Here is a 22711-nt window from a genome sequence, read left to right on the forward strand (position 1 = left end):
AGATAAGGTGATATCAAGATAAGATTGGGATACTTTCCGGACCAAAATATGGAATGATCAAAATAAGGCCGGGAAGCATTCCAAGATTTCTATCAGACTGTTTGTTAAATTTTTTAGAATCCATTGGTAACTGTATTTTTTCTTTCCACGTGTTTGTTAATACATATGATAAGAACCAAGATAAGGATTTTTTTACCAAAATATCCCTTTTATCAAATTTATGATTAAAATAGTATTTTATGATTAATATGAATTGTCAAAAAAATTAAGATTAAAATTAAAAATAATATTTTATTTTCTAAATTCAAGTTCAAAAATAAATTTAAAAAGAGTTGAAAAGTATAAATAATAATTGTTAGGATTACAATAATTCCACCTACATAATTAAAAATAGCCAAAACATATTTTCATAATAGATAATAAAATATAAAATTAAATAAAATAATTTAAAAATTGATTAAATGAATTATATTAGTTAATAAAATATATAGAGAGAGAAATTTAAATTTTAAAAATTAATGAAATGAATAATGTCATTTAAATTTTAAAAATTGTCAAAACATATAATAATTTAAAAATATATTAAATAATATTAATTATAAGAGATAAATAAATAAGCTTTTTAATAAATTTAAATCTTTAAAATGCATTAAATGGCATTAACTATCTTACAAGGGGTAGATAAATAATTGAGACTTATCTTGAAAGAGCCAGATAAATTTATCCGATGGGGGAGGTCGGATAAATTTATCTTGAAAGGGGGAGATAAGAGGTCACGTGAGGTCTTTTCCGGAAATGGCGAGATAAGCTTAACAAACATGTTGGAAAGACCAAACATCCGGAATGCTTCCCATATCTGACCTTTTCTCCCTCTTATCTTAGTTAACAAACACCCCCTTAATATATTATTATATAAACACACACACAAACCACACATTTACGGCTCTGCCACTGTAACGATATATATATAAATATTATAATTCAATATATAATGTAATATAATATATAAAATAATATATAAATATTAATTATTTAAAATATTTATTTATTTATTTATTTTAAAATTAATTTTATAATATTTTTTTATGCCCTAATCTTCAAATTAATTTCCTTTGTTGAGTTTCTACAAAAAGAGATTAAAATAATATAAAATTCATATAAACACACATTTATGTAGAAAAATTAATATAAGGTTAAGATAAAAATTAGATAAAAATATGTAAACAATTAAGCCCTATCAATAGTCCATCCTAATGATTTTTTATGTGCTTTCAAAACTTCTATCAATTGTTGCTCTTATTGAGATGTCAAACTAGAAGAGATAACCAGTGTGAATGCTTCATCTTCTCCTAGAAAGACATACTTCAAATCACTGGGCAATGGCTTTCTCTCAGGTATGGATGGATGGCTATCAGAATTCGTGAGCTTACTGTCCAAATTTCTTAATGGCTCTAAACTAAGCATCCATGTAGGCTTCTCACTCTCTTTACCTATGACTTTCATTTCTCTTATTTCCTCAAAATCCTGATTTCTTTCTTTGGGTCTTCTCATGAACTTTTCTTCAAAATAATCATTGGTCAATGTTTGGATCAAGTCTACCTCCTCCACTTCACTCTCAGTGTCTTGATGTTTGGCTACCCTGAAGATATTCATTTCTACAGTCATGTTCCCAAAAGATAGCTTCAACACACCATTTCTACAATTGATTACGGCATTTGATGTTGCTAAGAACGGTCTACCCAAGATGACAGGAACAGGAGGTTGAGGACCCTGATGAGGCTGGGTATCCAACACTATGAAATCTACTGGAAAGTAGAAATTGTTCACTTGGACCAATACATCCTCAACTATCCCTCTAGACACTTTGATTGACCTATCCGCCAACTGTAGAATGGCTCTTATAGGTTTCAATTCTCCTAGACCCAATTATTGATAAACACTGTATGGCAATAAATTAACACTAGCTCCTAGGTCTAAAAGTGCTTGATCAACTTTCTAGCTTCCTATGATACATGAAATGGTTGGACAGTCTGGATCTTTATATTTGTGAGGGATTTTGAATTGTAGAATAGAATTGACATGTTCAGTTAGAAATGTTTTTCATGCACATTTATTTTTCTTTTTATAGTGCAAAGGTCTTTCAAGAATTTGGCATATAAAGGTGTTTGTTTTATTGCATCCAAAAGTGGAATGTTGATTCTCACTTGTTTAAATACTCCGTATATATATCTACATTTTGTTGCTATTTTTTCAAATAATTCAATCTTTGTGGAAAATGTGGTTTGGGTCTATATTGAATTTCTTTCCCTGAAATATTATTACCTTTCCCATCTTCTTTTTATTTTTCATTTTTCTTCACAGTGGGTTCATGATCTTTTGGTTCTTCTTTTTCTTCAACAGGAAGTTGGATTATCCTAGCATTAATTGGTTTTTCAATTATTGTTCTACTTCTTAGAACAATCACTGCTTGAACTTGTTCATGAGTGTTGGTTTCACTATTTGAAGCTTCTACCTGGTTGGTTTGCCTAATTGGGTTGGGATTAGTTTAGAATGGAAACCTTCCGAGTTCTCTCACACTCAATGTTTGTGTTAACTTGGTCAACTGGCTCCTAATGTCTTCTATGGCTTTGTTTGTTTGCTCCTGAGTTTTGGCAACTTGATTATTGATTACTGTTTGGCTTTGGATGAATTGATGCAGAGTGTCCTCTAAAGGTCTCGTATGAGATGGTTGGTAAGTGTTGGATGAGAAACCTTGATTTGGTTGGAAAGATTGTTGTGCAGGGAATGGTGGCTAAGAATGATTTGCAGAATCATTTCTCCAAGAAAAATTTGAGTGGTTTCTATTGTAAGGATGATATGAGTTGTAGTTTTGGTTATGCCCGTAATAGTTTCTCCATTAATTTTAGTTTTGTCTACCCTCAAAATTGTGTGGACGTGTGTTATTTGTTTATCCATACAATACCTCTTTGAAAACAAGTAATATAGGACATTCCTCAGTCTTGTGCTCTGTTGTGTCACAAACTGCACATTTTACTTCCACTTGATTAACAGACTGTGTTTTCTTGATTTCCAAATTTTCAATCTTTCTTGTCAAGGCAGCTATCCTAGCATTCAGATCATCACTCTCACTCAGTTGATACCTACCTCTAGACTGTGGATTTTCTCTTGAGTCATTAGAAGATATTGGTCCAACCTCCCAGTTTCTAGTGTTTTCTACTAAGGTATCAAAGAATTGGAACGCCTCCTCTGAAGTCTTCTCATAAAACTCACAATTACACATGGTGGACCCTAGTATTTTCAAGTGAGGACTAAGAGTATCATGAAAGAAACTGACTGCTCTCAATTGTTCAAAAGTATGGTGTGGGCAAGCATGGAGAAGGTCCTTAAACCTCTCCCAAGTTTAAGCAAAGTTCTCATTGGGTTTACACACAAAATTCATAATCTGCCTTTGAAGGGTGACAGTCATATTGGCTGGGAAATATTTTTTCAAAAATGTCAGTTGCATTTCCCTCCAGGTTCCTATGGACCTAGGCAGAAGAGTGCTCAACCATATCTTAGCCTTATCCTTGAGTGAAAATGGGAAGATCTTCAATCTTATGACATCTTCATTCACTATATGATCCATACAGGTGCTACACACTTCCTCAAACTCTTTCATGTGGGTGTATGGGTTTTCAGAATCCATGCTATAAAAAATTGGCAACAGTTGGATAGTGTCAGACTTGAAATAAAACCTATGATGGTTGATGGGAAGAATAATACATGAGGGAGTTGTCTGCCTAGGAGGATGAAAATACTCTCTAAGGGGTCTGATCACTTCATGATCAATGGGATTAGAGTCACCATGGTCACTACTATGTGCAGACATGTTATTAGGTGCAAGTGGCAAGTTCTCGTTGTGTTGAAACATGAGTGATTGTGTCAGTGATAATTCAGTAGTAGATAGAGAATCAATAGGGCTGTATAGCAGATTTTGATATTTTACAATCCTACCTGACCTAAGTATCATACACCATGCACAAACAAAAATAAAGTAAAAAAAAAAACAGAATTACCGAATTTATCAGGATATGCTTATTCTTATTTTTGTTTCCTTTTTGTTTTTGCCTAAATCTCCCCGGCAACAGTACCAAAATTTGACTGCACTCTCATCTTGTAATTAAAACACAACAAAATTTATATTAGATTTTTTTTCTGTTATTTTGGTGAGAGGTTTATTCTCGCCAGTGTACGAGTACAGTTGTAGTCCAAATTTAATTTATTTTCTAGATGAGTCTAGATCGTCCACTAAGAGATTTATTTATAACAAAAGAAAAAGAATGTCACACACACAAGCATTTGGATGAATTAACAACACGATTTTTTATGGATTTTCAAATAACGGATGCTAGGAAATAAAACAAGACAGAAATTAAAATAGATTCTGAATTTGAGAATATAGAATTGGATAAGACTTGAGTTAAGATAAATTCAGTACCAACCCGTTGATCCCCAATTTTTAACAGAAAAGATTAGCAACATTAATTTAATTTCAAATATGAGGGTCAGCTATTAAATGCAATTAGAGATGATAATAGTTTTAGTTTAAGTAATCCCCATACATGATATGTGAGATTTTAATTTAAGCAACTACCATAAATTCAATTGCAATTAATATACAAAACAACTAAATTAATCATCCGAGTTTGAGTATGATAACGTTTCCAGTTCTAGTAACTCTCATACGTGGCATGAAAGCTCTAAGTTACGCTTATGCTCCATTCCAAACCTAGTGATCTTTTAATAATTAATACACTCATACTGAAATTTAAATTACTGTTACTCATTTAAAACGCAACTTTCTTTGGGAATCATTGGCGTTGGACACCGTTTTTGCCTTAACTCAATATTTGATTTAACTACTCATCTTAATTTGAAAATTAATTAACAGGAATTTAAATAGAGTAAGTTAAATGATAGAATTTAAATGACAAGAATTAAAATAACAAAAATTAACCAGCCATTTAGGTGATGGATAATAAAAAGATGTGAATTAAAATTACAGAAATTTAATAACAGAAATTAACCTGTCATTCAGGCGATGGATAATAAAGTAACAATAAATGACATGAGAATTTAAGAGAAAGAAGAAAAGAAGAAATATCACAAGAGAAGACAAGAGAGAAAAGAAGAGAAAACAAAAGTAATTCTCCAAGAGAAACTCTAATAACACAACTAAGTTTTGATTCAAGAATAATGGCTTCCTCCACAAGTGCACCCAAGTGAGCTATTTATAACTCACAAGATGCAATAAAGACCACACAAATAAAATTACCCTATTATCACTAAACATAATCACAACTAAGCTAATGGGGCATTTACCAAAAAAAAAATATAAAAGACTTTAACTAGTGGAAAGACACAAAATACAAAAGATTTTAGATGGTAAAGCACTCATAGAAATACAAAATAAATAAAAGTCTTTTACAAGTTGGGCTTTTTTGGGGCCTTTGATTGGTCTTAGGCCTTCTATGTGATTAAAATGATTGGGCCTTCCGTATGTTAGACTCCATTTAATAGTTAACCCAAGTGCACTTGAAACATTCTCTAGACTCCATAATTGGCCCTTAAATTTGAACAGCAATAATGGGTCATCCAACGTTTTCGATTTATGCCCCTAATTAATTGTAGAAGTCAACTTCCTTACTTCATCCTGAAAATAATATAATACGAATAATTATTTATTTTAAGCATAAATATAAAACCAAAATGGGGATATAATTCATTAAAATTTAAGAAACATTGACCTCTCATCACATATCATCAGCTGTATAAACAATTACATAGGCCCTTCAAATGCTTGCTACAAATAACAAAATACAGTTAAAGGATATTTATTAGAATGATTGAACTATTCTAATTGTAACATTTGGAAAAAGCTATTTTACAATCATCTGTTAGACCAATGACAAAGTGTAGAATGGTTAATGGTTAGAATGCAATACCTATTTAGAATTATCAATAGTATCTTCTCTGGATGGAGAGGCCCATTCTCACTGTGGAAAATCTTGCCATCCCATCTCATCTTATGTGTAATGTCTTTCAATTTCACAATGATGTCAACATGATCTCTTATTATAACAGCTCCTTCAGGCCGAAGAATCCGGTACATTTCAAGGAGGATATTAAGAGCGTTGCATCTACATGAGACAATAAATTCAAATCGGATACAGTTTGATTCTTTATGACCTTCTCTAAATGATACTAACTAATTCAAGAGAATCATCAATAGGATGAGATATTATTGCAAAATTGAGTAAAAGTTAGAAGAAATGCAAAAGCAAAGAAGAAAAGAAAGGGTGAACAAATGTTACCATTTGTAATCCATTTTATTAACAATTTCCATTTTGTTTCTTTGTATTGTATTTGTGATCCATACAATTTTTATTATAGTTTTTACAAAATTATCTTTTCTTCATCTTTTCATCCTTAGTTTTCTTTTCTCATTATCTATTACTAATCTCCTAGATGACACGATAATTCACAAAAAGAAATTGAAATGAATTGCTAACGTACCTATTCATATACATGCTGAAAATACCATATGCATGTATCAAGTCATAGGTCCTAGGATATGTATCAAAGGCTTCACACCTGCAAGTCAGCATCGTTGAACCATCTGTTATTTCACCTCTGAATAAAAGGGAAGGAAATACACACATTGTTCTGAAATGCAATTTAGTTCATCGGTTAAAAAATATTGACAAAGAACCAAATTAGAGGAATATGAAACGAAGAATTAATTTTTATTCTTACCAATCCATGTAAGTTCCAATAAGTCCACGCTCATATACAATGCTGAGATTGTTCTTTTTTGCATCAAAAGGTACTGCATTCATTACCCAAACCGGATACTTGGTTAGTGCTGCAGCAAAACCACCTATACCAGCATTCATGTCCATTATATTTCTATATCTTCCTCGAGTAAGAGACTTGAGTATGATCCCATAATGTCGAACTCTTCTTTGCCATAACTGGCTGTCTTCACCAAAGGCCCTAATTGACATTCCTTCACTTCTAATCCTAGGTGGAGGAATATTCAACCTTTTTGGCCATTTTTCAAGAGAGCCTCCTGATATATCATGGATGTCTGTCACATTTGGAAGAGAAGTAATGCATGGTTCCATCTTCTTATACCTGTTGAAGCATCAAAAACAAATGATTGACAGAGAATTATTATGGAACATTGGGAATCACTGTCCCAATCTACGTTTATGTTTTGTAAGGTGGACAAGACACTTGGAAATTCCCAAATTTTTTGCTGAAGATTTCAATATCATAGGAAGGATGTTATAGTGATAGTTTCATTTTTAGTTACCTCTGTTGAATAGGATGTGCTGTAACACTAAATTTCACTAAGGGAAAATTTATGAAAATTTGCTCCATTATGAACAGCATGTACTAGATTTCAATTATCTTATCAAAAATTATTTTCATGCACATTTTGCTAAACTAAACAATAACAATGAAGTCATTATGAAAATTTACCTACCGAAGTTTAATCCCATATGACTATCTGCCTCCTAAGCCCTTAGATGGAGATAAAAGGAAAGAGAATAAAATTTTAGCTCAAATTTGTCAAACAAGCACTAAATTTTAGCCTGTCCATTTATTCCACTTACTATGGGAAAAACAAGCGTCCACTGCTTCATTCTACTATAAGAAGAAACAGGAGGAAAAGAAAAGAAGCAATATACTTGAAAAACAAGGTGTCCATTTAATTGGTAGCTTACAATTAAGTTTAGCAAGTAGCATCACATGCTTGCCACAAAAGATCCATGTCAAACAAACTGAAATTCATAATGCACAAGCAAGAGTTCATGTTTTTTAAGACTGCCACACGCCAATTGCTATATCTTGAAAGATAAGGTAGATACTTACCACCCAGCATCAGGATCATTTTGAAAACAGAATGAGGGAGATTTCCAGGTCCTTGACTTTTTTATGCAGTGTATATGATTTGTAGGCTTTCTCCACACAGCTATACGTCCTTTCTCTGCAACTTTCTTCCAGCACAATCGCCTGGCAAGATCTTCCAATGTGATTTGCTCTTGTTCCAAGTCCTGAGCTTGTCTTTCCCAACCCTTATAGTTAACCTTCCAATTTATAGGAGGTCCAGACAATACCCAGTAGCCACCAGGACGCAACACTCGATCAATCTCTATCAGATAAAGTCCATCTAGCCAAGAAAATGGAAATTATCATATCAGGATATATGAAATATCTATAGAAACATGGTAGAATAACAAGAAATGGATGCACAAATAGTTATTTGTCTTCTTCCAAGTACTTTTAGATGATTTTGTTTGTTTGTTGAAGCATGTTAAAAAATTCAGTCCATTGAAGAAGTTTCATTTACCATTTCAAAAACTCGCACTTACAAAATATCAAAACTTAGTTTCTAGCATATAATATTATGATAATAAACCCCTCAATATATTTGAAGACTTAAATAAGAGTACCATAATGAGTCCATTTCACTAGGCATCTTGAACAGTGAGCCATATCAAATGATCTTGATGGGAATGGCAGCCGATGAGAGCTAAGTATGCCAAGCATTGCTGGAAGACCTCTTTCCAAGGCAAACTGCACTTGGGCCTCATGTATATCGCTTGGTGCAATTGACATTGTCAAAATGTTATAGTCCATTAGAAATGCTCCAAAGCTCGCAACCTGACGAGAACATCAACCAAATGCCTGGAATTTCAGTACACATTATTCAGGGGGGAAAGTGAATGTGTTTGGTGGTGATGAATTACTTTTCTATTTTTATTTCACATGAAAAGGATATATCATCTTTCTGCAGTACAAAAGACCATACTAAAAGAATATTTGAGTTCAAACACAACACTTTCAGATGGTCTGAAAGTATATATTTGAAAGAAATAGAAGACAAAATTTGCTTCTAACACATTAGCCACAATGATAACATGCACAGAGTCTATAAACGACATTGCATGATAAATTGCTTTCTCATAAAAGCAGAACTGCATTTGGCATTTCAATTCAATAGAAAGCCAAATGTGCCTTTAGCCACACAACTACAATGCCAGATAAATAAAAATGGGTCTAGAATCAATAAACTGACAGGAAAATAGCATACCGAATCATATGACCATGATAAATTTGAGTCAGTGGAAGCAAAATGAAGGAATAAAAGATTTATCAGCACCATTATTTTTTTTATGTCTCAGTCTTGCTTGGTTCATTATGATTTTCAAAATAAAAAATCTCATTTACATTAGATAAGCACCACATTCAACACAAAAATCAAGCTATTTGTGCTATCTAAGATCATACAGAATAGTAATTATGACTTAAATCAGTTCAAGGAAAATCCAAATTTAGAAATGAAAAAAGAGAAAGATTCAAACTATAAAAAGAGAGGTCATGCTATTTCATTGAACCGCTGTGTCTATTTCTTGTTTTTTTTATTGCTTTCATATCTGCAGCGTTATTTGCCGTAAAATAGATATATTTCGATATAGGGTGAATAATCATCTAAATAACTGAATAAGCAAAAAGTTTTATTTAACCACTCAATTCACCCCTCCCTCTTGAGTGGCCATTACCTAAGGGACCAACATAAGCATCACCTAGAGTTTTCGACAAAATTTCTTTTACTTTCCACCATCACTAATGATCTCACGAAACCCATGAAAAACACTTCAACAATCATCCTCCATGGTCTTCCAGATCAGCACAGAACCCATGTGTAATTCAAGCGAAACACGAAGTGCAAATAATCCTATGAAAACAACCAATTATATTTATGATATTTCTCACTGTCACGCTCAAGTATTTATTATTAACCAAGACTTTGAAGTTCACTCCACATTCATCACTAAGGCCAAGAAAAAGACTTCCAAAATGTAGTGTAAAAGATAATAATGAAAATGGCAAATCTTACCCAAAATACAAGCACAAAGAATCCAACCAAGTAATCAAACAAAAGACGTGGCATTTCATCAATCACTTACCCCACATCCAACATCAAGAACGGTCCTTATAACACCAGATTTCAAAGGCACAATACGCCTGATCTCATCAACATAACCTTTCACTCCCTTTGGAAATGAAGTCCCACCACCTGGAAAAACCAGCAAATCACCTTCCAATCTGACCCAATTCTGTGTTTTCTTGGACACAGTCAACTTCTTGAAAGGCACATTCTTGAACCAAGCATAGTCCCTACTCTTGGGCCAAGGAAAAGGGTTCTTGTACCCAGCAGGTCTTGGAACCAAACACTTTGGTTTCTCATTGGGTGGAGGGCAATGCCTCTCTCTGCCCAAGAATCTTTCAAATGGGAAGAGCATTTCCCTTGATGGGTCACGGCAAGGGCAGTAATCGGTGAAGTTTGGAGGGCAGAAGTCAAGAAATGGAACATCTTTGAGGGGTTCTCGAGGGAGAGGAAGTGGGTGGTGCGGTTCAAAGTCAAGAGCAGGTGATGAGATTGAGAAGTTGAGTTTGAGACAATCTGGTGGCTGTGACTTCTTTTGAAGAGGTGGAGGAGGAGATGCAGTGCTAGTGGTGGCCGAGTTGAAGAAGAAGCTGATTTGGATGCCAAGAATGTAGGAGAAAGAGAATAGGATAACGCAGAGGAGAAGACCCAGAAGGGGATTCTTGAGAGGATTTGGTGTTGCCATTTGTTCTTGACAGTCGACAGAGGATCTTTACTTTGCTACTATGGGGGTAGAGCGTTTCTATGATACTTCCTGAAAGCACATTTCTGTAATGGGACGGAATGGGACTGTGCTCGATTGATCATAAAATTAGATGTGTCCTGGAAAATTGGAAATGATTGGGATTGAGAATGGTTAGGGAAGAGAAAACTGGTTGTAGTTCAATACTTAGCTGTTATTTTGATGAGGGCCTTAATCAGGAAACTTAATAAACTTATGAACATTGCCATTGACTAGTTGACTCAAAAAATAAATAAATAAATAAAAAAGAGAGGAGTGGTGGACAATGACATTACTTGGAGTCACAGTTAAGGAGTGTAGGAGTCGGCAAATGATGATAATAACTGTCCCTACCACTCTTATCAAAAATCTTGGGCAAGTGAAGTTTCTAGCTTTTCTAAAACAACATATACCCACATAATTTTCTCTTGAGTCATGCAGCAACAGTGGACAGATTTCATCGGAGATGAAATTCACTGGCGGACATCAACACAGTCCGCCCCATTCACTTCGGGCAAATTTCATCTATCATAGATGAAATTCGCCCAAATTTTATTTAAATACGCATGCGGTATTTTCAAGGCGATGTGACAATTTTAATATAAGAATATTTTTAATATTTGATATCTTTAGTTATCCCATGCGTCAATTAATTCGAGCAAAGTAAAATAATCATTTTCTTTTCTCTTCTTGTTTTAGTAGAAATTTAATGCGACTCCATCCAGGCAAAATAAAGGCTATACACGGGTTTGAGTCTTGCTAAACTGTTTTAAGTTACCTTCTCTTTATTATTTTCATATTATTTTTAATTTTTTAAAATAATAAAAATACGTTTATTTTGTTATTTTTAAAAATATATTTTTTAAAACAAAAAAAATTATAAAGAAAACCCAAAGTAACAACATTATTTTGGTTGTTTTGAACTAAAATAATCTTCTAAGTCCAAAACATGGAAAACACAATCCATTTTTCATGTTTTGACTCTAAAAAAGAAAAAAAATTATTTTTAAATTTTAAAAATAAAATTATATATTTATTTAAAAATTTTAAAAAATAATATATCTATATTATAATTAAAAATATAAGATAACATATAGTATATTATTAAATATATTACATATATTATGTATAATAATATTTAATATAAATTATAATGTTAGTAATTTATTATTTTATTTTAATAATAAAACTTTATTAAAAAAATAATTTTATCATTTAATAATCAAATTCATTGAATAAAATATCATAAAATAATTTTTCTCACAATTCTAAAATAAATGTGTTTTTTTAATTTTTTATTTTAAGAAATAATTTTTTTAAATGGTAAAAAGAATTCATTTTTAATTTTTTAAATATAGACTATCAAAATAGAAAATTAAAAATAAATTTAAAACTCAAAATTAAAAATTAAAAATGAAAGAGAAGGTAACCTTACTTTCTGACATATTTTTCAAATGACTAAAATGTTGTTTTCAATCAAAAATTCTGGAAATTTGGCACCATGTCTATATCACTCGTAAACATTTTTCAATTATATGAGGAAACTCCACTATGTAAATTAGCAAAGCAGAATATCTCATCCGACAATGTACTTCCAATCAATTGAGGCGATCCTCATCAAAAAGTGAAATTCTAATTTGTCAAAGCTAGATCTTCTGAATTGACTTGACAAGTATTCCCCACAACAATTGCAGAAACAATAGTCACAATCATCCAACCTTGTCCGACTATTACTATGTAATCCAAGTAGAACAAGGTGAAGGACCCTCCCATCTTTCTAGGGAAATACTCCCATTTCCAAGAAGCTTTGAGCACTATCCTCAAGGAATTAGCAATTAAGTCCTAAACAAACAGCAATTGCTATTGCAATGGAAAAAAGGGTGTCCACCTGCACATCCCCAACCTAAGTCACCAGATAACTGTAATTAAATATTAGTTTTCACCTGCAAGAACTATAAGCAAAGCCAACTAGTAAACAGCATCCCATTAGATGCCATCTTCACAACCTCAAAAACAGTAGCCACAAAGCAGCAGCACAACTCTTGTACGCAAGTAGCAGCCACCATCCACCCCTTAACCTAACGAGGCATAGTCATACCACATAATAAGTTAATAACAAGCACCCCTCACCAACATACGGTGACCATGGCTCTAGAACAGTAAATAATAATAACATATTCAGCCTTTATCCTATTATATGGGTTGATAACTCTAAAACAGCAACTCAGACAAAAATAAAATTATAATTAGCAACCTCACGAGAGAAGATAAGACGAGATCAAGCAAGTCGGCCCTAAATCAGGCTCGTCTTACATAAAAACAGTGTCAGACACTCTGCAAAAGCCACCAAGTAAAACAATTGAAAATTAAAAGACATCAAAGAAAACTAAACAGAAAAAAATATGAAATGGATGACCTATGGCGCAACAACATATAGGAGAACATGCACAGTTTATAGAAAGCACAAACGAAGCAGCCTTCCAATGACCTATGAAGGCCATTTCAATATCTTGAAACCAGAGTCTGCAAACGATAAACCAACAGCACATTTAAAAAGAAAAAAAGGTAAAGGTTCAAACAACTTATTTAAGCAAGCCATTCAACGATGGCAACAAATTATCCAACACCATAGAACATTAAACCATGGAGAAAGCAAGACTCCACAACCATAGACATTAAATAGGCACATCATGAGCTTAAAAGCCACCACGGAGGCGAAGCACAAGGTGAAGTGTGGACTCTTTCTGGATATTGTAATCTGCCAGGGTTCTGCCATCCTCCAGCTGCTTTCCAGCAAAGATCAGTCTCTGCTGGTCTGGTGGAATCCCCTCCTTGTCTTGGATCTTAGCCTTCACATTGTCAATGGTATCTGAGCTCTCAACCTCCAAGGTGATTGTCTTGCCAGTCAGGGTCTTGACAAAAATTTGCATTCCACCACGGAGACGCAGCACCAAGTGCAGAGTTGACTCCTTCTGAATGTTATAATCAGCTAGAGTCCTTCCATCTTCCAGCTGCTTCCCTGCAAAAATCAATCTCTGCTGGTCTGGTGGGATCCCTTCCTTGTCTTGGATTTTGGCCTTCACATTATCAATGGTGTCCGAGCTTTCAACTTCCAAGGTTATTGTCTTGCCAGTGAGAGTCTTCACAAAAATCTGCATACCACCTCTGAGACGCAGGACCAGGTGGAGGGTGGACTCCTTTTGAATGTTATAATCGGCAAGAGTGCGCCCATCCTCAAGCTGTTTGCCAGCGAAGATCAACCTCTGCTGGTCTGGTGGAATACCCTCCTTGTCCTGAATCTTGGCTTTCACATTGTCGATAGTGTCAGAACACTCAACTTCCAAGGTGATGGTCTTGCCAGTAAGGGTCTTCACAAATATCTGCATGCCACCCCTGAGACGGAGGACCAAGTGAAGGGTGGACTCCTTTTGAATGTTATAATCAGCAAGAGTGCGACCATCCTCAAGCTGTTTGCCAGCGAAGATCAACCTCTGCTGGTCTGGGGGAATCCCTTCCTTATCCTGGATCTTGGCTTTTACATTGTCAATGGTGTCCGAGCTTTCCACCTCAAGGGTAATGGTCTTGCCTGTGAGAGTCTTAACAAAGATCTGCATACCACCTCTGAGACGCAGGACCAAGTGGAGGGTGGATTCCTTTTGAATGTTGTAGTCAGCAAGAGTGCGACCATCCTCAAGCTGTTTTCCAGCGAAGATCAACCTCTGCTGGTCGGGGGGAATCCCTTCCTTATCCTGGATCTTGGCTTTTACATTGTCAATGGTGTCTGAGCTTTCCACCTCAAGCGTGATGGTCTTGCCAGTAAGCGTTTTCACAAAGATTTGCATCTGATCACAATAGACAAAAAAAAAAAAAACAAGGTAGAGTTAGTCTATATTTTCCACAAAGCTTTATGCAGTCAGAGCTTAGAACCAATGCAAAATTACACACCAACCCAACGTTAGTCAAGTGATCAGTTCAAATATTTGATAAAATCAATCATGGGAACAAAACTTATAAAATTTAGAGGATTGATAAATCGACATGTTCCATCAATCGTACAAGTATCAAAATTACAGCATATCAATATGCTAGAAAACTTTCACAACATCATTCATTGACAGGATAATATGCTTAGCCTCCAGAAGAATGAACCCAGAGGAATCTTAATCAATCAAGTTTTATAAAACTCCCCAAAGCATGTTAAAAACGAGAAGAGAGATCTAACAGATAATAGAATCATTTAAATTACCAACCAAAAAAATTATACCGTTTTACAAAATCCAAAGATCAAAAAAATATCCCTTACCCAAAAAAGGGAGGATCAAATAGTTAAAATACAACTTGATTAAGTCCAGTCTTATTTGAACACAGTTGAATCAATCATAAATGTCTATTAATTAGTCGACATGAATCCCCCAAAAAAAGTACCATCATAAAAACCACAGAAGAAACAGAAAACCCTAATTTACAGAGTTCATGATTTAAGCCGAATTAAGGCGTAGAAATATCAGATCATCTCAACAAAGTAGAGAACAAAAAACGACTCGGAACAAAATCGATCAACAAAGAGACAACAGATCTAATTCGGGTCAAACAACGTAACCAAAAATTAAAAATCAGAAATCAGAGATCGAAAACAGAATCGATTAACCAAAAGATATTAAAGGATCAAACAATTAAGAGCGATTAAATCAAAGAAAAATAAAAATCAAGAAGGAACAGAGAGACATACCTTGAGAGAGTCTTTCTGGGGATTTCGTGCTTTATCTATCTGAAACTGAACTGCGAGGGAATTGTGAGAGAATTGCAAGAGAATTCCTCAATTTAAATGACGCAACTGCCCATGACAACTGAGAGAGAGGACTCCGACCGACTTTTTCCTATTTTTTGCGCTTTTTTTTTCCGGATTTCCTTTGGCTCTGGATTTTTCCGAGCATCACCGCCTATCTCCTGGACACAACGCCACGCGCCGAGCAAGAATGTGTGACATCATCCATGAGATGTGCAAAGGACAATGCCGAAATTACAGTTTTGCTTTCTATTTTGAAATCGCGCTAGATCTACACACATTTTGTACATCTTGAGCTACGTAAGGAGATATTATGATCAAAATACTCTGTACTTCACATGCGCCTCACGCACTTCTATGTGCCTCATGAGGGATATTTTTGTCATAATACCCCTTATGTAGCCTAAAATATACAAAATGGGTGTACCAATAGCATTTTTCTTCTACTTTATGGTGCATCTTTGACAAAGTTTCATTCATTCCAGTTTAACAACCTGCCAGAATATACATCTAACATTCTAACTTACTCATGAATTGGAACGATTGAAAATTGGGCCAAACTAGTGTAAAACCCGATTTGTTCGACCCCATATATTTGGGTTGAACTCTAGGATTGGATTGAATTTAGCCAATAAAATAAAACTCGAATTAATTTTGGGTTGAGCTTAGATTTGAAAAGGCTCAACCTCATATAACCCGGCTGATCCGATTTTGGTATGATGTCTTTTTAATGTGGACTCACGTAGAGCATGGCACCATCATATAAACATCTTATATAAAAATAAGAACACACACATACATATATATATAATATATAACACCTTCTCTAACATGATTGTATTACTAAAAATAAAAATATATGAAAAACTTTATAAGTCATTAAATTAAATATATATACGTTTATTTCAATTTTTATGCATTGATTTGTTTGATTACAACTTTATTTAATTTAGTTTATATTAGTTGATATTGAAAAAATATTTTATAATTGTAATTGAAGGGATGCTTGCTAAAAATTGGGAGAAAAATAATTGACTTGGGCTAGCCCAACTCAACCCAAACCTCACAATGACATTTGGGCTGAATTTGAGTTTATATTCTTAAATATTATTTAAACTTGAACACGAGCTTAAATAAGTTAAGTTTAAATTTTATCTAAATTAGACTCAACCCGACCTATATGAATTGGTCACCCAAAGTTCTGAAAAGTTCTTGTATAGTCTTGATAATTTTCTTTTCAACCTCTCAAAACATTTAAATTTTTTTTTAGATCCTTAAAAATTTTCACTATATCATTAAATACAATTGTGATATATTTAGGGTAATGTTATTGACACTTCACAAAAGTATTCTAGCACTTTGCTTCGCTTTTTTCAAGGGTGAAATTACTTTGAAACTCATCCATTTAATAATTAAATGCTTCCAATTTTTTTTCATACCTAAACTATCCCTAGTTAAATTGTATTAAAATCTATTTATATTTTTAGTTAAATTATTTTCAGCAGAATAACATTCAAAAAAATTAGTAAGAGTTTTGAATAAAAATATAGAAAAAATATTATTAAAAATTAAATTTTAACATAGTGTACCTATTATAATGAGTACTATTCAATTTGTTCTATAATATCCAATACCCACAAAAAAAATTCTAGAGAAAAATTAAAAAATTAAAAAAAATTAAATAATAAGTTTTAATTTTCAAAGTTTTTGATGTAGTTTAACTATAAGGGTAGTTTAGGTATGGAAAAAATTGAAAACAATTAATCGTTAAATTAATGGGTTTTAAAGTAATTTCATCCTTAAAAAAAATGCAAAATTGAGTTCTAAAATACTTTTGTGGTGTGCTAATAAGATCACCCTATATTTAATCTATAATATGTATAATATTGAAGATCAAAAAGGTTTTTTTCTATTTTTTATGATATTTTTTACTTTTTGAATTATATTATCATAATGTTTTAAGTTATTTATTTTGTTCATATATAAAATGCAATGTATATGATAAAAATAAATAAATAAATAAACAAATAAACTGCAAGTTGTGCAAATACAATTTTAATTTTATTTTAAGTAAAAGCACTAACCCCTTGTATATAAATCTTGAATCCACCACTGTTCAGCTTCAATCACATATAATTTTTTTGTGTAATTTTCTCTTCTTTTCAATTATAAATGAGAAATATAAAATTTTTATTGGTCAATTTTTTTTTAAGAGCCCAAAATATCGTCATGTTTTTTTTTAAAGTACTTTTTACATTGTAATCCAAATATTTAAAAAAATATCTTTAGATGATTTTTAGTGATATAATTAAACAATAAAACATAATCTATTTTCTGATGAACCATTTTTCATTAAAAATATTTTACACAAATAAGTTATTTTTCTACAAACAAATGAAGCCTAAAATTATAATTAAGAATAGCAATCCTTTTTCTACTAACAAAAAGGTTGCAGGTGACAAGGAGCTTTTTGCCAAATCTATTTTGTGATTGAACTAGAACGGAATTTGTGATCCTTGACTCAAAGCTTCTACTGCCCAATGAGAATTTGGAGATTTTTTTTCCTACTTTAAAAAAAAAAAAAAAAAAAGAATTGTCAATTTCTTAAGTATGGATTATTCATCCAAAAAATGCAGGATAGGTAATTGAGAATTACTATAAGAGGAGCACATGGAACTTTCCATTCACTTAAGAACTTGTTCTAGCTATGGAAACATTAGAAAAGATGGGGACAAAGAAAAAAAGATCAGAAGGTAAAAAAAGAGAAGTAAATTCATTTAAAGTGCTGAAAATCATTGGACAAAGGAATTTCTGTTGCAGAAATTCTCAACACAATCAACACTTAACCATCATTGGTAATGATACTATAAATATAGGTGCTATAGAGAATAAAGAGGCAGCATGGAACTTATGGGGCAAATACAGACTACAGTGTTTCAATTGAGATAATTATGCTTATGCACAAAAACAAATGCAAATTATCACTAACTAGCCAAGCCAAGAGAATCACTTGACAAACATATGACACAAAGGAGAATATGGTAGCTTATCTCACAATCAGTCCAGCTACTGCACGGGGTTGAGGTGTCTGGAAGTGCTGTGTCAAGCCAAAATGTGCCATGAGAAGCCACACATGAGTTAGAAATTCACCCCCACTAGTTAGTTGAACTGAATGCTGTTTTCCATTGCTCTGATTCGCGACATAGGCTATGATCTCCACCCAAACATCAACAATCATACTCCATTTCTGTCAAATGTTATTGTAAAGGTATGAATTGCAAAGATAATTCCTAGTATTAATTAGTATAAGAAACCAAAAAAAAAAAAAACAAAGAATAAGGAATTAACAAGAAGTAAATGAAGAAGAGAAACACCTCTTCCTTATTTGAAATACTGATCAGGCCTTCTGAAAGCCTACAGGCATCTGATAAAACAGACTTCCTTGATCTGTACTTGTCTCCAACCAATTGGGGCCTAGTGGTATATTGTTGAAGTAACTTTGTATGAGGATCAGTTTTGCCCGCGGTGCTAAAAAATTTCACAGCCTCTGTACAAGTGTGTTCATAGATGAGCTCACCCATACCAGTTGGTAATATTGAAGGTTTCATGACTAGCAGATAAATCATATACTGTGACATTACTTTGCTCATTTCAATCTTTGATTGAATACTACCTGTTTCAGTTTCCATGTTGCAGCAAATATCAGTAGCAATGTGCCAGATGAGGATGCTCTGATCAAACTCTACCTTGGTGCTCCAATCCAATTCATTATGATTATAATTTTGCACCACAAGGTTTCCTCTTGCAATGCGCAAGGCTTCTAGATTGTATGTGCCTGGTTCTTTTTCCTTCTGCATTTCCCTGAGTTTCTTTCGTAGATGATTGAAGATCCATTCTTTCAGAATGAGAGGGACTTCCATGTAGTTTACATGTCTATGTTGCTCTAACTGTTCAATGAAGTTGAAGTGCTTCAAGATTCCACGGCAAACCATGGGCTGATCTTTGAGGATGAAGCTAAGAAGACTATATTGAGCTATGGAATTCGACCACTGAGGGCTTCGAAGCAATGGAAGAGAATTAATTGCTTGCAAGGTGGTTGTTTTCTTATGCATGCTCAACAAAACATTGGTCCAATTTGAGGAAAGCAATAGTAGTGTTGCATACATCTCTAGAGAAATAGCTACAACCAGCAGCAGGAAAGTTATGGAAAGATCAAGCTTTGAGTAGTTTTTCATCTCAGTAGCTAATGAGAAGAGCACCAACACAATGCAAGTAAGAGTGAAACTAACAATGCGCAGGAAAAAGCCCCAAGGATTATGGACCAACATTGCTTTGGTAAAAAGCATATCATAAATGAATCCCAGTTCCATTTCAATCAGCCTGAAAGCTTTCTCATAAGATATGCTCTGAAAAATAATTTGGCTGGTATCCCGATCTCGGAACCCGAGCATGACATCCACAAAAAGGCCCTTGAATATTTGAAACAACCCGTATGCAGTAAGTAATTCATCATCCTTGGAGATGGAATCATCTTCAAAAATAGCAGAATCCACAGGAAGTTGAACTTCAATCACTCTATTAGGTATCACATTGTATCCCTCACCATACCTCAGATTGTATTCCTCAATTAGATGGGAGTTTCCAGGGCTAGGATCAATGCGAGCGATACTCAAGGAGCCTTTAAGTTGGTCGTAGCTTGCTGAACGAAGAACCCAAGTCCTCTCTCCATACTTTATAAGGCCAACAAAAATCATCACAATGGTCAGAAAGGAAAGACGGGAGCCTGTCCAGGCCATGAGGAAAATGTAAATTGTGCCAAATGATTGCACAACTAGTCCAAGAAAGTGCCTTAACCACAGCTCATTGTCTTCAATGGAGTATGCAGTAATGGTATCCGGGCCACCCAAATGCAACAACAGAAATGGTGCCCAAAATGCATTTAGTTCAACATTTGTGTCTATAGAACCATTATCTTTATAAATGTCACCGAGATTACCTGAGATTACACCAAGGGCAATAGTGGCTACTGAATCAGCAGCCAGATAGGCAGACCAAACAACAAATCTAATCCAAGTTCTTGGAATGTGCTTTCTGCGATTGCCAAAAATGATTAGAACTATTTGGAGGATAAGGCTAACTAGAACCACTACTCGTAGCTGCCATTCACTCCACAGTTCCCTTAACCTTGGAGGAACTACCTCGATTATTGTCCTTCTCATCTTCAATAATCTTGGTATGAAATTGCCCACAACTGAGAACTACATAGCTCTAAGGACTTACTTTTACCAACAGGCAAATACATAGAAGGTTCGATTAGAATTAAATAGAATCAAGTACAAAAATAATCAGCCTATGACAAATCTTTCAAGTCCCACTAATAGGACCAAGAAAAAGTAATAGGGCATCAATTATACTCACTTGACAGGCGATGTCACAGCCAGACTTGCGGTTTCATTTCAATTTCATGAACACTGAACTTCAAAGTAAAAATGTTTCTCATGGACGTTTCTTCAAACATCTTACGTGCATCACTTAACCTTTACGGTGGCTTCTCCGACCATAGATTCTTAAAGATACATGGCAACAGCTTTTTTCATGCTTTACAGATGGCTTTTTTCATGCTTTATTGATCCCTTCTGAAAGAAGACTGGACGACATGGCAACTTGGCAAGCATGGTATAAAAATGAAAGATTTTGCTTTCGTGCAACAGAAGCTAGAGAAGATGCTGATTGTAATGGGAGTGAAGTTTCTTTAGGTAGTTCGAATTAAAACTATTTGTACTGGGAAAATTCTATTGGCAGCCCGTGTTTTTACTCTTCACAGCCCGCAGTGCATCAAATTTCACACCAATTTTAAAATCTCTATTTTACCCCTCCCACATCCCATAGTCACTTTCCTCTCCGACCGCCAGCCTCCGCCTCGCCTTTCTCTTTCTCTACCCCACACACACAAACACATACATATATAATTTTATATACACACATGTTGCTGGATACACAAACACACACACACATACATATATATACACACACACACATGCTGTTGGGTCGGCCGCCATGGCCGACCCCCCTCCCCCCCCCCCCCACACGCACTCTCTCTCTCACACACACAAACACATACATATATATATATATACACACACACATGCGGCCATCATGGTCGACCTAGCTGCTGGGGCCGACCCTCTTCCCCCCCCCCCCCCATACACACACACACACACATTCTCTCTCTCTCCCCCCCTCCCACACACACGAAAATCATGGCCGCGGTCATAGCAACAGTCGGGGAACCCAGCATTCCTCGACTGGTCCGAGCAGGGGAACAATGGGTTCCCCGATTGGCCCGAGCTGGGGAACGATGGGTTCCCCGACTGCTAGTAGTCAGGGGCCTTTTTTAATTTTTTATTTTTATTAATTTTTTTATTATAATAAAATAAAATTAAAAAATAATACAAATAAATAAATTTTAAATATCTATATTTTAAGTAATTATAATTTAACTAATTTTAAATTTTAAATTATTGTAATTAAGTGTTGAATTTTTAATACTTAAAAAAATTTTAAAATTAGGTCATTTATCTTATTGAATTACTTAGATACACATATCTAAAAATCTTATCATCATTTAAAATAAATTTTTTAAAATATATGTAACTTTACCTAATTCAATAAGATAAATTAATTAATTTTAATTTTTTTAATAAAAAATTTAACCTCTCTAAAATTCATCTTAGGTGTTGAATTTTTTATACTTAAAAAAATTAAAATTAATTAATTTATCTTATTGAATTAGGTAAAGATACATATATTTAAAAAAAATTATTTTAAATGATGGTAGGATTTTTAGATATATGTATCTTTAAGTAATTTAATAAGATAAATTAAGTAATTTTAATTTTTTTAAGTATTAAAAATTCAATAGGATGATTTAAAATTTAAAATTACCTAAATTATAATTACTTAAAATGTAGGTATTTAAAATTTATTTATTTGTATTATTTTTTAATTTTCTTTTATTATAATAAAAAATTTAATAAAAATAAAAAAATTAATAAAAATAAAAAAACGTCCCCGACTGCTGGCAATCGAGGAACCTATCGTTCTCCTACTCGAACCAGTCGGGGAACGCTGGGTTCCCCGACTGTTGCCATGGCTGTAGCCATGATTTTCGTGTGAGGGGGGGAGAGTGTGTATGTGTATGGGG

At 33.7% G+C, this 22711-nt stretch overlaps 3 protein-coding genes across 8 annotated transcripts; all 3 read right to left on the reverse strand.

The window, feature by feature from the left end:
* Positions 1-5078: 5078 nt before the first annotated feature.
* LOC127803147 (probable methyltransferase PMT19) lies at positions 5079-10951 on the reverse strand. Of its 5 annotated transcripts, XM_052339189.1 has the most exons (8): positions 10020-10947; positions 8502-8712; positions 7921-8218; positions 6796-7176; positions 6556-6633; positions 5985-6179; positions 5787-5842; positions 5079-5692 (listed from the first exon to the last, which is right to left on the reverse strand). In XM_052339189.1, the coding sequence occupies exons 1-7, from the start codon at positions 10683-10685 to the stop codon at positions 5803-5805; spliced, it is 1869 nt and encodes a 622-aa protein (XP_052195149.1). In that variant the 5' UTR covers positions 10686-10947; the 3' UTR covers positions 5079-5692; positions 5787-5802. The 5 variants fall into 5 exon arrangements, with proteins under 5 accessions (XP_052195149.1, XP_052195152.1, XP_052195153.1 ...); XM_052339192.1 differs by lacking the exon at positions 5787-5842 and having other exon boundaries at positions 10020-10946; XM_052339193.1 differs by lacking the exons at positions 5787-5842; positions 5985-6179 and having other exon boundaries at positions 10020-10946.
* Positions 10952-13198: 2247 nt separating this feature from the next.
* Positions 13199-15630, reverse strand: LOC127804790 (polyubiquitin-like). The gene is made up of 2 exons (XM_052341816.1): positions 15451-15630; positions 13199-14563 (listed from the first exon to the last, which is right to left on the reverse strand). The coding sequence occupies exon 2, from the start codon at positions 14561-14563 to the stop codon at positions 13418-13420; it is 1146 nt and encodes a 381-aa protein (XP_052197776.1). The 5' UTR covers positions 15451-15630; the 3' UTR covers positions 13199-13417.
* A 2631-nt stretch (positions 15631-18261) lies between these two features.
* LOC127805004 (uncharacterized) lies at positions 18262-21153 on the reverse strand. Of its 2 annotated transcripts, XM_052342160.1 has the most exons (3): positions 20926-21150; positions 18882-20503; positions 18262-18754 (listed from the first exon to the last, which is right to left on the reverse strand). In XM_052342160.1, the coding sequence occupies exons 2-3, from the start codon at positions 20301-20303 to the stop codon at positions 18554-18556; spliced, it is 1623 nt and encodes a 540-aa protein (XP_052198120.1). In that variant the 5' UTR covers positions 20304-20503; positions 20926-21150; the 3' UTR covers positions 18262-18553. The 2 variants fall into 2 exon arrangements, with proteins under 2 accessions (XP_052198120.1, XP_052198119.1); XM_052342159.1 differs by having other exon boundaries at positions 18882-21153.
* Positions 21154-22711: the final 1558 nt, after the last annotated feature.

Source organism: Diospyros lotus, chromosome 6 (assembly GCF_014633365.1).
Source record: "Diospyros lotus cultivar Yz01 chromosome 6, ASM1463336v1, whole genome shotgun sequence".
Classification (NCBI taxonomy): domain Eukaryota; kingdom Viridiplantae; phylum Streptophyta; class Magnoliopsida; order Ericales; family Ebenaceae; genus Diospyros; species Diospyros lotus.

Bases quoted from the DNA above. Each gene is read 5' to 3' on its own strand.
- LOC127805004 (XM_052342159.1), bottom strand. From the start codon at position 20,726: ATGAGAAGGACAATAATCGAGGTAGTTCCTCCAAGGTTAAGGGAACTG. The intron at 18,755-18,881 runs GTGTTTCTCTTC...AACATTTGACAG, and splicing joins GTATTTCAAATAAGGAAGAG to AAATGGAGTATGATTGTTGA.
- LOC127804790 (XM_052341816.1), bottom strand. From the start codon at position 14,563: ATGCAAATCTTTGTGAAAACGCTTACTGGCAAGACCATCACGCTTGAG.
- LOC127803147 (XM_052339188.1), bottom strand. From the start codon at position 10,685: ATGGCAACACCAAATCCTCTCAAGAATCCCCTTCTGGGTCTTCTCCTC. The intron at 8,713-10,019 runs GTAAGTGATTGA...TGTTCTCGTCAG, and splicing joins TTCTTGATGTTGGATGTGGG to GTTGCGAGCTTTGGAGCATT. The intron at 6,634-6,795 runs GTAAGAATAAAA...GCTGACTTGCAG, and splicing joins ATTGGAACTTACATGGATTG to GTGTGAAGCCTTTGATACAT.